The sequence below is a fragment of the Felis catus genome, chromosome A2, assembly GCF_018350175.1.
Source record: "Felis catus isolate Fca126 chromosome A2, F.catus_Fca126_mat1.0, whole genome shotgun sequence".
NCBI lineage: Eukaryota > Metazoa > Chordata > Mammalia > Carnivora > Felidae > Felis > Felis catus.
Window position 1 is genome coordinate 18,523,550 of NC_058369.1, and position 13,703 is coordinate 18,537,252.

At 45.5% G+C, this 13,703-nt stretch overlaps 2 protein-coding genes across 4 annotated transcripts in view; one reads left to right on the top strand and one right to left on the bottom strand.

Annotated features, from left to right (window-relative positions):
* The window catches only part of RHOA (ras homolog family member A), a 63,119-nt gene extending 53,589 nt beyond the window's left edge, over nucleotides 1-9,530 (bottom strand). The window contains exons 1-2 of one of the 2 annotated variants that reach the window (XM_023248787.2): nucleotides 9,347-9,530; nucleotides 4,519-4,596 (exon numbers count right to left, since the gene is read on the bottom strand). The gene's annotated coding sequence lies outside the window, so the exon portion shown is untranslated. The remainder of the gene's footprint in view (nucleotides 1-4,518; nucleotides 4,597-9,346) is intronic. The other variant, XM_023248788.2, reaches the window with a different exon arrangement.
* A 26-nt stretch (nucleotides 9,531-9,556) lies between these two features.
* TCTA (T cell leukemia translocation altered) lies at nucleotides 9,557-13,059 on the top strand. Of its 2 annotated transcripts, none has more exons than XM_019821557.3 (4): nucleotides 9,557-10,174; nucleotides 10,456-10,558; nucleotides 11,687-12,332; nucleotides 12,487-13,059. In XM_019821557.3, the coding sequence occupies exons 1-3, from the start codon at nucleotides 9,952-9,954 to the stop codon at nucleotides 11,727-11,729; spliced, it is 369 nt and encodes a 122-aa protein (XP_019677116.1). In that variant the 5' UTR covers nucleotides 9,557-9,951; the 3' UTR covers nucleotides 11,730-12,332; nucleotides 12,487-13,059. The 2 variants fall into 2 exon arrangements, with proteins under 2 accessions (XP_019677116.1, XP_019677129.1); XM_019821570.3 differs by having other exon boundaries at nucleotides 9,597-10,174; nucleotides 10,504-10,558.
* Nucleotides 13,060-13,703: the final 644 nt, after the last annotated feature.

The following is a 13,703-nucleotide window of genomic DNA, read 5'->3' on the forward strand; positions in this document are numbered from 1 at the left end:
TCCAACACTTGATATGGGCTCAGGCCATGATCTCACAGTCATGAGACAGTCCTGCATGGGGCTCCACACTAAGCACCAACCCCACTTAGTACTCTCATCCCTCAGCCCCCCTCCCCCATTCTCTCTCTCAAAATAAAATAAACTTAAAAAAAAAAAACAAAAGGAATCTATCAGACTTAGAACAAGTATTTCTACTAAGGGAGAAAACTAGCATGCATTGAGCATCATGCTCTTCATATATTATTTCATCTAAAATTCCTATAAAATAGGGGCGCCTGGGTGGCTCAGTCGGTTAAGCGGCCGACTTCGGCTCAGGTCATGATCTTGCAGTCCGTGAGTTCGAGCCCCGCGTTGGGCTCTGTGCTGACAGCTCGGAGCCTGGAGCCTGCTTCCGATTCTGTGTCTCCTTCTCTCTGACCCTCCCCTGTTCATGCTCTGTCTCTCTCTGTCTCAAAAATAAATAAACGTTAAAAAAAATAAAATAAAATAAAATAAAATAGAAATAAAAATAAAAATAAAATAAAATAAAATTCCTATAAAATAAATGTAATCTTCATTTCACAGATACAGGTCCTGAGGCTCAAAGGAATAACCTGGTTAAAGGTATATACATACAGAGTTCTTCTATAGCAAAACTTCTTTGTCATTATAGGGTCATCAGCATTTTTGGTGAAGAAACTGGTAAGCATAGCTTCACTTTTGTTTTAAAAAAAATTTTTTAGGGGTGCCTGGGTGGCTCAGTCAGTTGGGCATCCAACTTCAGCTCGGGTCATGATCTCATAGCTTGTAAGTTCAAGCCCCACATCGGGCGGGCTCTGTGCTGACAGCTCAGAGCCTGGAGCCTGCTTCAGATCCTGTGTTTCCCTCTCTCTCTGTCCCTCCCCCACTCTCACTCTTTGTCTCTCAAAAGTGAATAAACATTAAAAAATTTAAAAAAAAAATTTTTTTTAATGTTTATTTTTGAGAGAGATAGAATATGAGCAAGGAAAGGGCAGAAAGAGAGGGAGACACAGAATCTGAAGTAGCTTGACGTGGGGCTCGAACCCACCAACTGTGAGATCATGACCCAAGCTGAGGCATGAAGCTGGATGCTTAACCGACTGAGCCACCCAGGCACCTCTGTTTTTAAATACAATGTAGAAATACATAATTGAGAAAACAACTTTGAAACAGTCTCCCCTCTTACAAGGGAGGCCATCAATCAAACCACCCTAATGCATTACTCAATTTACTAAAAGGAAAAATACTTTTAAACATTTTTTAAAATATTTATTTTGAAAGAGAGAAGAAGACAATGCAGCAGCAGCAGCAATAGCAGCAGCAGCAGCAGAAGGGAGAATGAGCAGGGGAGAGGCACAGAGAGAGGGAGACAGAGAATCCCAAGCAGGCTCTACACTGTCAGCACAGAGCCCAATGTGGGGCTTGATCTCACAAACTGCGAGATCATGACCTGAGCTGAAATCTTGAGGTGGACACTCAACTGTCTGAGCCACCCAAACACCCCTTAAAGGAGAAATTTCAAGCCTTGTGGACAACACAGTATATATGCAGTGGTGCTAGGCTAGTTGTCTTCTTATGCCCAGCAGTTGCACTGAGCTAATCTTACCATAGATCAGGGATTCAGGAAGCCATATCTTCCAATTTATCAGCAAAGCCTATGATCACTCATTTACAACATACTGTGAATCCCTCTACTACCGTTGTCATTCTTGTTCAAGCCCCAATCATCTGTCACTGAATTTAAGCAGCCTCCAACAGATCTCCCTACCTCCATTTTTGCCACCCTGTAGTCTATTCTCCATACGTGAGCTAGAAATCTAAATAAATCAGATAACATTACTCCTGTTATACGAACCCTTTAATAGCTTTCCAATGCATTCTGAATAAACTCTAAATTCCCAGTTCCTAAAAGATCTGGCCCTTGCCTACCTATAAGACTATTTCTTCCACTTTTCCACTTGCTCTTTAGGCTCCAGCCATTCAATTTTTTTTTCTTTTGCTGTTCCCTAAAAAAGACAAGTCCATTCCTTACCTATCATCAGTCTCTCCTACTAGAACAATAACTCCATAAGCAGGACTATTCATATTTTTGTGACTATTTACACCTGAAATGCTTTCTACTTTGTAACACTGAGAAAAGTGGATGGTATGATTCAAAATTAACACTTTTCAGTTCCAAATCAAACGTGCTCGTATTTTTAGGAATAAAGACACTGTAAAACAAACAAAAACTGTTTGAGGGCAGGGACTTTTTTTTTTTTAAATGTGAGAGTTAATTTATTTAAGTAACTTCTAAGCCTAAAGAGGGTTTGAACTCATTATCCCAAGTTCAAGAGTTGTATGCTCTACGGGTGCCTGGGTGGCCCAGTTGGTTAGGTGTCTGCCTCTTAATTTTGGCTCAGGTCATGATCTCGTGGTTCATGAGATCAAGTCCCATGTCAAGTTTTGCATGGAGGCTGCTTGGGATTCTCTCTCTGCCCCTCCCCTGTGCGCATGCATGTGCTCACTCTCTCAAAATAAACTTAAAAAAAAAAAAAAAAAAAAAAAAAGAGTTGTATGCTCTACCAACTGAGCCATCCAGGTGCCCTGAGGACAGGGACCTTCTTTGTTTTCTTCAGATGTGTTCCAGAACAGCATCTGACATGTAGTAGCTATTCAATAATTATTTGTTCAATGAATGAATGACAAAACCACAAGCTAGCTTATTCATTCTTCTTAGCATGCCAAGGAGGAGTTCAAAGCCAACCAAAACCACTATCACTGTATGCCTTCACTGCCAGGTACCCCATTTCACCAAATAAGAATATTCACCTCCATGGATAAAAGAGATATGTGTGTGTGTACACACACATGCACACACACATACACAATGGAATATTACTCAGCCATCAGAAAGAATGAAATCTTGCCACTTGCAATGACATGGATAAAGCTAGAATGTATTACACTAAGCGAAATAAGTCAATCAGAGAAAGACAAATACCATATTATTTCACTTATGTGGAATTTAAGAAACAATACAGATGAACATATGGGGATGGGGGAGGGTGGAGAGAAGAGAGAGAAACAAACCACAAGAGATTCTTAATGACAGAGAACTATGGGTTGATGGAAGCAGGGGGGTGGGAGATGGGTTAAATAGGTGATGGCTGATATGATACCAAGGAGGACACTTATGATGAGCAGTGAGTATTATATGTATTGTGTGTAAGTGATGAATCACAGAATTCTACTCCTGGAACCAATACTGCACTGTATATTAACTAAAATATAAATTAAAAAAATAAAACAAACAAGTTGGAAAAAAATAAACAATATTCATCCCCATCACAGCTCACTTCTCCATATACAGAGTTCCCTCAGACCCAAAGAGAACAGAAAAAGGCGATCAAAACAGTACCGACTAGGATATATACCATGGTATCAATCAAATTAAGATTATTTCTAACAATTTCCTTTATTTGTAATTAGTTTAAATATCTAAAGAACCCCTGGACGGATCTTATACCAGCTGTTAACGTTGTTCCCACCTAAGCCAGTATCACTCTGACCCCTCTGGTAAGAGGGAAGATTGTCCTCTGATCTTCATTCTCTACCTGACTCATTTGCCACTGATAATTAGATAGATATACCCACAACATAAGCTGTGGATAAATGTATAACTAAACTACTGAAAAAAACAAAAACTTGGGGCGCCTGGGTGGCTCAGTCGGGTAAGCATCCGACTTCGGCTCAGGTCATGATCTCACAGTTAGTGGGTTTGAGCCCCACGCCAGGCTCTGTGCTGACAGCTCACAGCCTGGACCCTGCTTCGGATTCTGTGTCTCCCTCTCTCTCTGCTCCTCCCCCACTCATGCTCTGTCTCTCTCTCTCAAAAATAAACAAACATTAAAAAAAATTAAAAATGAAAACTTAAAGATGAAAACTAGGAGCGCCTGGTTGGCTCAGTTAAGCACCCGATTCTTAATTTCAGCTCAGGTCATCATCTCACAGTTCGTGAGATCGAGCCCCAAATCGGGCTCTGTGCTGACAGCATGGAGCCTTCTTGGGATTCCCTCTCTCCCTTTCTCTCTCTGCCCACCATCCCCCCTGCAAGAGTGACCATCTGTGCACATGTGCGCGCGCGCGCGCTCTCTCTCTCTCTCTCTCTCTCTCTCTCTCTCAAAATAAACTTTAAAGATGAAAAACAGAAGGAATAAGATGGGAATGGTCCAGATGTAAAAGAGGTATGTGTACAACACAGTGAGTTTCATCTCCTTTAAGAGAGAGATTAGGAAATCTATCTTCATCTAAAAAAGAAATACCACTTAAAAGTAAAAAAGTTAGAGGAGTACCTTATGGAGAGGTGGGAGAATAAGACTAGAGAGAAAAGGTATGGAGTAAGATAAAGAACTCAAGATTGGTGAAGAGAATCATTAACAGTAATGCACTGACATTTCTCCAGAATTTACTTTAATATATAATAATCTCTCTTTCATGGGAAAAGAGAAATAAAAGAAGAGGTTTCTATGTACATACCTTACAAATGTGCTGCAAGACCCACGGCCTGTGTGCCAGAAGTTTTACAAGTGCCTTGAACTTCTCAGATGAAAGGCACTATAAAAATATAAAAATATCAGGAATTATGTCTATTCACTTTACAATGAAAAAAATCAAAACACAGGATGTAAACAGGCTTGCCCAAAGTTCCCTGTAATTTAGAATTCAGGAGAGGGGAAGAAGTATAGAATTTAATCTTTGATTGGTATATCATCAAATATATCACATTTATACAAGTTTTAGCCTCCTTTACTTAAAAGGTACACAACCTTATCTTACAAATACTGCCCTTTTAAAAGCAAAAAGCAAAAGAATCCTACATAAATTAATTTTCCAACATTTTATTATAAAAATTTTCAAACCAGAGTGAAGTTGAATCTTACAATGAACACCTGTAACCCTACCACCTACACTACCACAAACATTTATTTAAATAACTTGTTTTATCTACTTACATATTCTTAATACAGGTATTAGAGAAATTACAGGCTGAAAGGCAACTGTCAGAAAAATCAATGGTTTCAAAAAAAAAAAAACAGGATGAAGTCATTAGGTCAAAGAAGGTAATTATTCAGAAATCCTGATATTTTTGTCAGAGATGATCAATATTACTTTACTATTTAAAGTCAGAAAAGAGGGACACCTGGCTGGCTCAGTTGGAAGAATATATGACTCTTGATCTCAGGTTGAGTTTGAGCCCCACACTGGGTGTAGAGATTAAACTTTTTTAAAAAAAATTTTTTAATGTTTATTCATTTTTGAGAGATGGAGACAGAGCATGAGTGGAGGAAGGGCAGAGAGAGGGAGACACAGAATCTGAAGCAGGTTCCAGGCTCTAAGCTGTCAGCACAGAACCCGATGCGGGGCTCGAACTCACAGACCACAAGATCATGACCTGAGTGAGCTGCAGTTGGACATTTAACCAACTGAGCCACCCAGGCGCCCCTAAACATTTTTTAATTCTTTTTCTTTCTTTCTTTTTTTATTTTTACTGTTATTCATTATTGAGAGACAGAGAAAGAGCACAAGTTGGGGAGGGGCAGAGAGAGAAGGAGACAGAATCTAAAACAGGCTCCAGGATCTGAGCTGTCAGCGCAGAGCACAACGCAGGGCTCGAACCCCCAAACCGTGAGGTCATGACCTGAGCCAACTGAGGCACCCAGGCGCCCCTAAACGTTTTTTAATGTCTATTTATTTAGTTTCGAGTGAGAGAAAAAGACGGAGATAGAGCGTGCGACAAGTTGGGGAGGGGCAGAGAGAGAAAGAGGGAGACACAGGATCTGAAGCAAGCTCCAGGCTCCAGCTGTCAGCACAGAGCCCAACACAGGACTCGAACCCATGAACTGCGAGATCATGACCTAAGCCAAAGTCAGAAGCTTAACTGACTGAGCCACCCAGACGCCCCTTAAACTTTTAAAACATAAAGTCAGAATGGACTCCGATCTACCCCTATTCTTAGTGAGGGATTCTAGTTATTTAATATCAAATCATATCATTCCCCTGCTAAAAAACATCTAATGATTTCTCATCTCAGGACAAACCCAAAGAACTTCCTATATCCTAAAAGCCTCAACATGATCTGGTCTCTGGTCACCTCTCTTTCATTTTACCTTCCTCTTCTCCCTTTACACCACTCCAAACATTTCAGTTGCTTATGTTCTTCTTTCTACCTTCACTTGAATAGTAAGATACTATTATAAACATGCCTAATTAAACGTATTTACTTTATCCACCCTCTTCACAAAAAAAAAAAAAAAAAAAAAAATCAAGCTCAGTTCGAGACAAACTGCAAACTGGCTAAGATGTAACAGTGTATCTCATATTCTGACCATTGTTAACTATAAAATGTTATTCAGAATCATCTGGAAGAACCACCAATAAATTCAGACCAACACCCAGAATGAGCAGCTTCAATGCCTACCTGATTTTTAGTCACATGACTACCATAATTATGAGTATACAAAGTCTTCACTTAACACTGCAGTACCACAGACTATAAATGAGTCATTTGAAATAGAAACACTTGAAATAGGAATTTTACATTAATTACGAACTTTAAACTATCTTGGAAATTTTAATTTAGTAATCTCACAAGTACTTAACAGTGAGCATATACCCAAAGATCAAGAGTGTAGTTAAGACACATTAACACAATTTTACAATTTAGTTACGTTAATGTGTAGGTGCAGGCAAACTAAGTTCCACTGGCCAGGGGCATAAAGGGATAAAGTGGTACAGGAAGGTTAAGTAACTTTTAGTTACCTTTTACTACTACAAACATATGTGATTAAAATCCAGTGAGTATGTACCATTTAGCGTTATCACTAGTAGCCATAATGCAATAAAACCCAAAGTCCTGTCTATAGAAGCTCAGCATGCCCAGATTAGCTCTCTCAGAAGTTGAAATATCAGTCTTTCTTCTGAGTTAACATAAATCTCAGCTCTAGGACAACTAAGAAAACCCTAAGTAGCAACTTCTCTGGTCACTGCTTCAACTCCACTAACTCCTTGAGGAAACACCTCAAGATCTACCTGTTTTCACTCTAATATGAATGAAGACTATGAGAATACTCCAGCAAAACCACTACCACACACATAATACACAGGGAACTATTTACTTGATATGTGCAGTTTCTCTCCATCCCACCTCAAATCAATAGTCAAAACAGCCCTCAGTCACATGACAACATCTTAGCCTGACCTAATTATGTGGGATTTGGAACAGAGGAGTCTGGGCCTCCCTGTGGAAGAAGCTTGTCCCTAAGAAGACCCAAACACCGAAAGCCAAAACTAGGCCAAGCGGGGACCCTGTATATTCATTTATCTATTTCAATCAACTGCTGCAGGACCACCCAGTTGCAGGGAGGAGAGTGTTGTTTAAGGCTAAATAACTGAAATTTGTTTAGAAAATGAATTTTTCGGGGTGCCAGGGTGGCTCAGTCGGTTGAGCGTCCAACTTCAGCTCAGGTAATGATCTGGCAGTTTGTGAGTTCGAGCCCCGCATGGGGCTCTGTGCTAACAGCTCAGAGCCTGGAGCCTGCTTCTTGTTCAGTGTCTCCCTCTCTTTGCCCCTCCCCCTCTCAGGCTGTGTCTCTCCTCTCTCTCTCTCTCTCTCAAAAATAAACATTAAAAAAAAAAAAATTTAATGAATTTTTCAGATTCTCACAACATATCAGTAATACATAAATGGAGAAAGCACTGGAAACAAGTTGTTAAATCCTGAATTTTTACTTAACTCTAAGCAAGCTGTTTAGGAGTACAAGGAAAATACCACACAGACAAAATAGTTTGGGCCTGTACGTGACTAGACATATAACATTGGTATATTTACAAAAGTCTCTGGAACTCAGTTTCCTCATCTGCAAATGGGGTTGGACTACAGAAGTCCTGAAGATTCCTTTCGGGTCTAAAATTCTGGATCTATGAAAAAGTCAGTGGGTCCCTATTTTCTTCTCTCTAGTACAGACTTTTATGAGAACAGAGGTGATAACTCTAGGACTAGACTGACTTAAAGCAAGTTGTCTTCTATTTTGTCACGTCCCCATGGGCCACCAGTGCTCTACAAAAGTAGATGGTACTATTCTTAAGATAATTTATCAAAAGAGATCCTTTAGTAAGTTATCCTTCGCAATTAGGAATTAGTCTTGTACCTTCAGTCCAAACAATGTCACTCGTGCCCAAAGCTCAAACCGGTATGTTCAAAGCGACAATCATGCAATAGTACACACACCTTACACATTTGGGTGTTTGACACTGAATGGTTGAAAAATTCTCACCACATATAACATTTTTAAGACATTTTTTAAAGTATTTTTCCCCTTCAGATCTGGCAGGGAGGACTATAATCTGATTACACACCTGCAAGAAACATTTACTTCAAAAGACAATCTTAAACACAGAAAGAACCAAACAAGTCACTAACGCTGGTAAAAATTTTAAATCAGGACCATTAAAAAACACAAGTGGAACCAATTCTGAGGCAAAAAGGATGCCAGTTTTCCACCGCAGACTACTAAACATGCTTTTGACCAAATCGATTTAACTGCCAACAGTGCTATTTAATAATGATGCCTCGTAACTGAGTCAATCGGTAACTAAGGATATGTTTAGGTGATTCCTAATCAAGGTAGTAACTGAGACTAAGCAAAATTGCAAATTAATACTTTATTTCGATACAACATAGTTTAAGTCATGAAAAAAATGTCTAACAGGAAAACGTCCTTTCAATACCCAAGAATCCTAACCCATAAGATTTCAACACTACCTTTTCACTTACACAATCTCCGAGAGTACTACATTTAAAAAGAAAATGTACCCAAAACATAACTGGACTTCACCCAGTATAAAACGGTGATTCATGTTTCATATTCAATGTAAAGCCAAGATGGAGTTGTAAAGAGTTTCTTTCCCATTTCAACTCCGACAGCCACGCGCACTTCGCAGAGGCCGGCTGCACCGCGCGGTTGCCGGGCCCGGCTCGAAGCCCCCGCCCTGCCCGGCGCAGCCGTGAGAGAGAGGAAGCGCCGGGGACCGCGGGCGGGCGGCTGGGGCTCCACCAGGCCTGGCCGGGCGGGGGAAGGGGCGCGGGAGGCCGCGGGGCGCGCTTCCGGGGACTGCGCGGGCGGGGCCGCTTCTTTGGGGAGCGGGGCCCCGGCCGGGAGGCAGGGGCCGGGACCCAGGGGCAGCCAGCCGAGAGCAGCAGGTGGGGCGCGGCCGCGGAGGGGCGGCGGGCGGGCTGGCGGCCGGAAGAGTGCCGGGCGGGCGGGCCCCGGGCGCCGCGGCGCCAGGAGGGTACCCTCTCGCTCACCTCAGGCGACGACTCGCAATCCGACCTCTCCACGCCAAGGACGCCTGTCCGCGAGTAGCAAGCTCGGAGACTAGGGCGGGTGGCTGAGGAGACGGAGGCAGACTAACGAGAGAACCGACGGAGGACGGCGGGCGGCGGGCGGGGAGCTCGAGCGAGCGAGGGCGGTCGGCGGCGGGAGGGCGGGGAGCGACGTGCGCGTTCCCGTGTGCCAGCGGGCTCGAGCCAGCACCAGTCTCGGCCCCGCGCACGCGCGCGCACTCACAGCTCAGCTACGATTGCTCAGGAGCGCGTCCACGCCCTAAAGGCAAGGCGCTTAACCAATCACTGCAGCCGCGTGGGGCATCACGGGAACTCCAGGGCTATAAAAGACCTGGTTGCTATTTTATGCTTCACGACTCACTCATCCTTTAAGTAAGCAGGGTGGGGCAGGGTGCGCGTGCGCGGTTTTAATACTCCTCCCTAAACTGCCAACTCTTCGCGCAAGCGAAGTAGCCTAGGCTTGCCTAGTTTTACGCGTGCGCACTAACGGCCCTGGCCCCGGAAGACCAGACGCCTGCGCAGTCGGAACTACGGTGACAGTCCCCCGGGTGGGGTATGGGCCAGTCATGGCGGAGCCTTGGTCTGGGCAGTCCTTGCAGGCTCTTCCGACCACGGTGTTGGGCGCGCTGGGCACCCTGGGCAGCGAGTTCCTGCGGGAGTGGGAGGCGCAGGACATGCGCGTGACCCTCTTCAAGCTGCTGCTACTCTGGTTGGTGTTAAGTCTCCTGGGCATCCAGCTGGCGTGGGGGTTCTACGGGAGCACGGTGACAGGGCTGTATCACCGCCCAGGTGAGGCTCCCCACCCCCCCCCCCACTGGACTCCATCATTGGGCTCCCCAGAACCCCCTAGACTACCACTGATCCCCTAAGGACCACATCACAGCTTAACTCTGCACCCTAATCCATGCCAACATACCATTTCATGCCAGAAACCCCGGTCCACCCATCACATTTTAACTTCCTTTGAACCTCAATCAGACAATACCGCTAGTCCCTTTAGGGCCCCCACGAGACTCTTCACCAAACACCGCCACTGGCCTCAAACCTGACCTGGGCTGATACCTGCTCAGATCCCCACCCCCAGCCTGCTGCAGCTCTGGATGTGTTCCTGCCCCCAGGTCTGGGCGGCCAGAACGGATCCACACCTGATGGCTCCACGCATTTCACTTCGTGGTGAGTAAATCTGTGCCCATCGCAACCCCATGCTTGGCAGGCAGAGGATAGGCCTGTGCTGATAACAGGGATGGGGGCAGGAAGTTCTCAGGGTAGAAGTCCACTAGTTTAGTGGTCTTTACAGCAAGCCCCAAGGTCTTCAACTGGAGCTCAGACTCTAATTTCTGAACAGCCCACCAATATGCTGTTCAGCATGCTGCCTGTGGGGCTATTGTCACAATTTCAGAGATGAGCTGGCAAGTCTGTTGGGTTCCACTCTACTGCAAGCCCTTCAGTTAGAAAGGCAGGGGCCTATGTCCTTACTGCACTTACTGGCCACATCAGGTCAGCCTCCTCATCTGTAAAACATCTACTCACTAATCAGAGCATTCATTCAACTAATTTCTGAGCTCCTTCTATATGAGGGGTGTGATGTGGTGGGGGGAGAGGAGGGCAACTAGGTCCAGAGAACAAGGACAACCCAGGGGGGTTATCCTTTATCCTGTTTATAGGGGGAGCCAGAGATTTAAAAGGGAGGGCAACAAAAAAATAATAAAAGGCAGCGGTGTGGGGGCAAGGGTAGTCAAGAGTTTTCTCGCAAAACAGACACGTAAGCTAATGGCAAAGGCTAGGGAGTAAGTGTACCAGGCAAAGAAAATTGATAGAATAAGGCCCAGGGCAAGAACAAGGGTGTCATATTGGAAGGATAGACAAAGCTGTGACACTGGAGCTCAAACATGAAGGCATTGGCGGGACCCACAATACCCTATGCCAAATTTCAGGAAGCTATTGAAGGACTCAGCAAGGCTATGGCCTGATCTAATTTGTCTTTATAACTGCCTGTTTTATGGCAAGAAAAGGGGTCCAATAGAGAAGGCAAGAGGCCAGTTAGGAGGCCTGCCACTGTCCAGGTCCTGAGCAACTTGGGGAAGGATAGGAATACCATAAGGTAGGAACCAGGAGGAAAAACGTGGCTTCAGGGGAAAGGTGAGGGACCCAGTGTGGGCTGTGGGAACTTAGTACAGAGATATAGATTGTAGTGTGGCTTTACTGAGCCCACCTCAGCCCCTACAGGGCTAGAGAGAACCAATCTCAGGGACTGTTGTGCTGCCTGTGGAATAATCCTTTTCTCTTTTCCATCACTTTTAGGGAAACGACAGCAAATGAACCTCTCAAAACCCACAGAGAATAAGGGAAGGCAGCAGAGGGATCTCCAGGGACATCACCGGGTCTGCTGGTTCCCACACTGGGTTCTGCTGCTGCCCAGACCCCAGAGACTGCATGGGGGGAGGGGTTGGGGGCAGGGAGTACCCCATTGCTTGAAGACCTGGCCCTCCACTGCTCTTGGCCTTGCCTCCAGCAGCTCCAGGCATTGGGCCAGTAAAGTTTGCCTCTACCCAGATCTGGGTGCCTTAAGGAGAGAAGACATGTTCCTCCTCTCTCAGGGGTCAGCTCAGGAGGAGCCTCTGGGTTGGGGAGGCCAACAGTCCATTTTCTGCCTTGGCTTTTTCCTGTCCCCCTTCCGATCCGCTGGGATGTGACCCCATAGAAATTTCCTTGAGAAGAAACTTGAGGTTGACCAGCTCTGGGATTTGTAAGGGAAGTCTGTTTTCTCCTAAGCTCTTGAATTTGTTTTTGCTTTGTTGGCAGGGAGCCAGGAAAGACTGGCCTAGACATGGCCTTATACTCTATGGTTACTTAGCTGGCCATTCAAGTGTAAGGCAGGGGGCGCTGGCACTACCTGGACGTGGAGGCACCAAACACCCACTTCCCTAGCCCATCCAGAGCTTTTCAGGTATGAGTCAGGCTATGGAAATTGTCCTTTCCTGAATATTAACTCATTTATACTCTTCTCAATCCTTGTTGGGAGGTTGGGTGCCTGAAAGAAGCTAAGCCCCAAGGGTGACCTTCCACCCCCACCCATGGGGTTGTACCCTGTCCCCTCACAGAGAGGTACTAAGCAGTTACCGCTGAGTGGCTCTGCCACTTCATCACTTCCCATCTTGACCCGGAACCACAAGAGCTTCATCCTAAGAGGCCACAGGCTCAGCTCGTCCCCACTAGCACCATCTCAGCCCCCAAGAACCCTCCCTCAACAGCCTGGAAGAACCACAGGCTGGGCAGGCCTGCCACTTACACAGTGGGCCAGGGGAGCTTCCAAAGGTGTGGGAGGCACATGCCAGTTTCTGAAAGCAGCATGACCCTAGAACTGCCTCCCTTCCTGAAGGCTGTATTTCTATACTTGTTTCTGCTGGACCACCAGCTACCTCAATATCCCGCTGCCTGCTTCCTCTATCCATCTGGCAGCCTTTGGCTAGGCCACCTTTGCAGCAGAAACACACTGGAAGTAGGACTACACTGAACTTGTGTACGTGTATCTACTTTGGAGGTATCTTCTGACTGGTAGGATGATGGTTTTGCAGCCTCAGGCCTACCCACTGACACCACCACACATAGAATCAGGGTCTCACATTTTACCCCAGGTTCAGCTGAGGATGTGGCTTATTAAACTTGGAAGTGCATCAGTTGTGTGGTTATTCAGACAGGACGAGGGTGTGCATGCACAGGGAAAACTGGAAAGGGAACACTTGGGGCTACTGCCCCTCAGCGCCCAGAATGCAATGACTTGCAGAGGTGGAGAAATGACACCAGCTCTCTGGAGGAGCAGTGGTGGGTGCCCAATAGGGAGGGGGCACTATCCTCACTAGTTTTTATAGACCTGGCCCTCTCAAGGAGAATCCACTCTAAGCCTGCCTCAGAGGCCAGGCAAGGAGGCATTAGGCTGGCACGCCAGCAATCATGTGGACAAAGGACAATGAAGCTAGAAACTCTGGCAAGCAAGAAGAAAGGAAGCTTGCTTAATGTTTTGTTAGAAATCAGTGGAGTCCAGTAATGGGCCCCAGGGGCAAAGGTCAGCCCAGGGTAAGGCAGGTCCAGGAGGAGGCCCAGTGTGCTCTACAACAGCCCTGGGGCTCAGAACAGATGGTGAGCCTGGCATGGTTTGCTACTAAGCAGCAGGCTGGGATAACTTGGGAATGTGGAAGAGTGAGTCTGTGTCCCCTCAGCTTTCCCAAGTTTACACAGGCACAATGGCCCTACAGGGCCAAGCCTTTGTGAGTCAGGAATCATTCCTGCCCAGGGAGAGGCAGCACTACCCAAGGTAATA

What these genes read in the sequence shown, in the direction of transcription:
- TCTA (XM_019821557.3), top strand. Translation starts at nt 9,952, where the DNA reads ATGGCGGAGCCTTGGTCTGGGCAGTCCTTGCAGGCTCTTCCGACCACG. An exon ending in AGGGCTGTATCACCGCCCAG is followed by an intron (nt 10,175 to 10,455) that starts GTGAGGCTCCCC and finishes ATACCTGCTCAG; the next exon opens with ATCCCCACCCCCAGCCTGCT. An exon ending in TCCACGCATTTCACTTCGTG is followed by an intron (nt 10,559 to 11,686) that starts GTGAGTAAATCT and finishes CATCACTTTTAG; the next exon opens with GGAAACGACAGCAAATGAAC.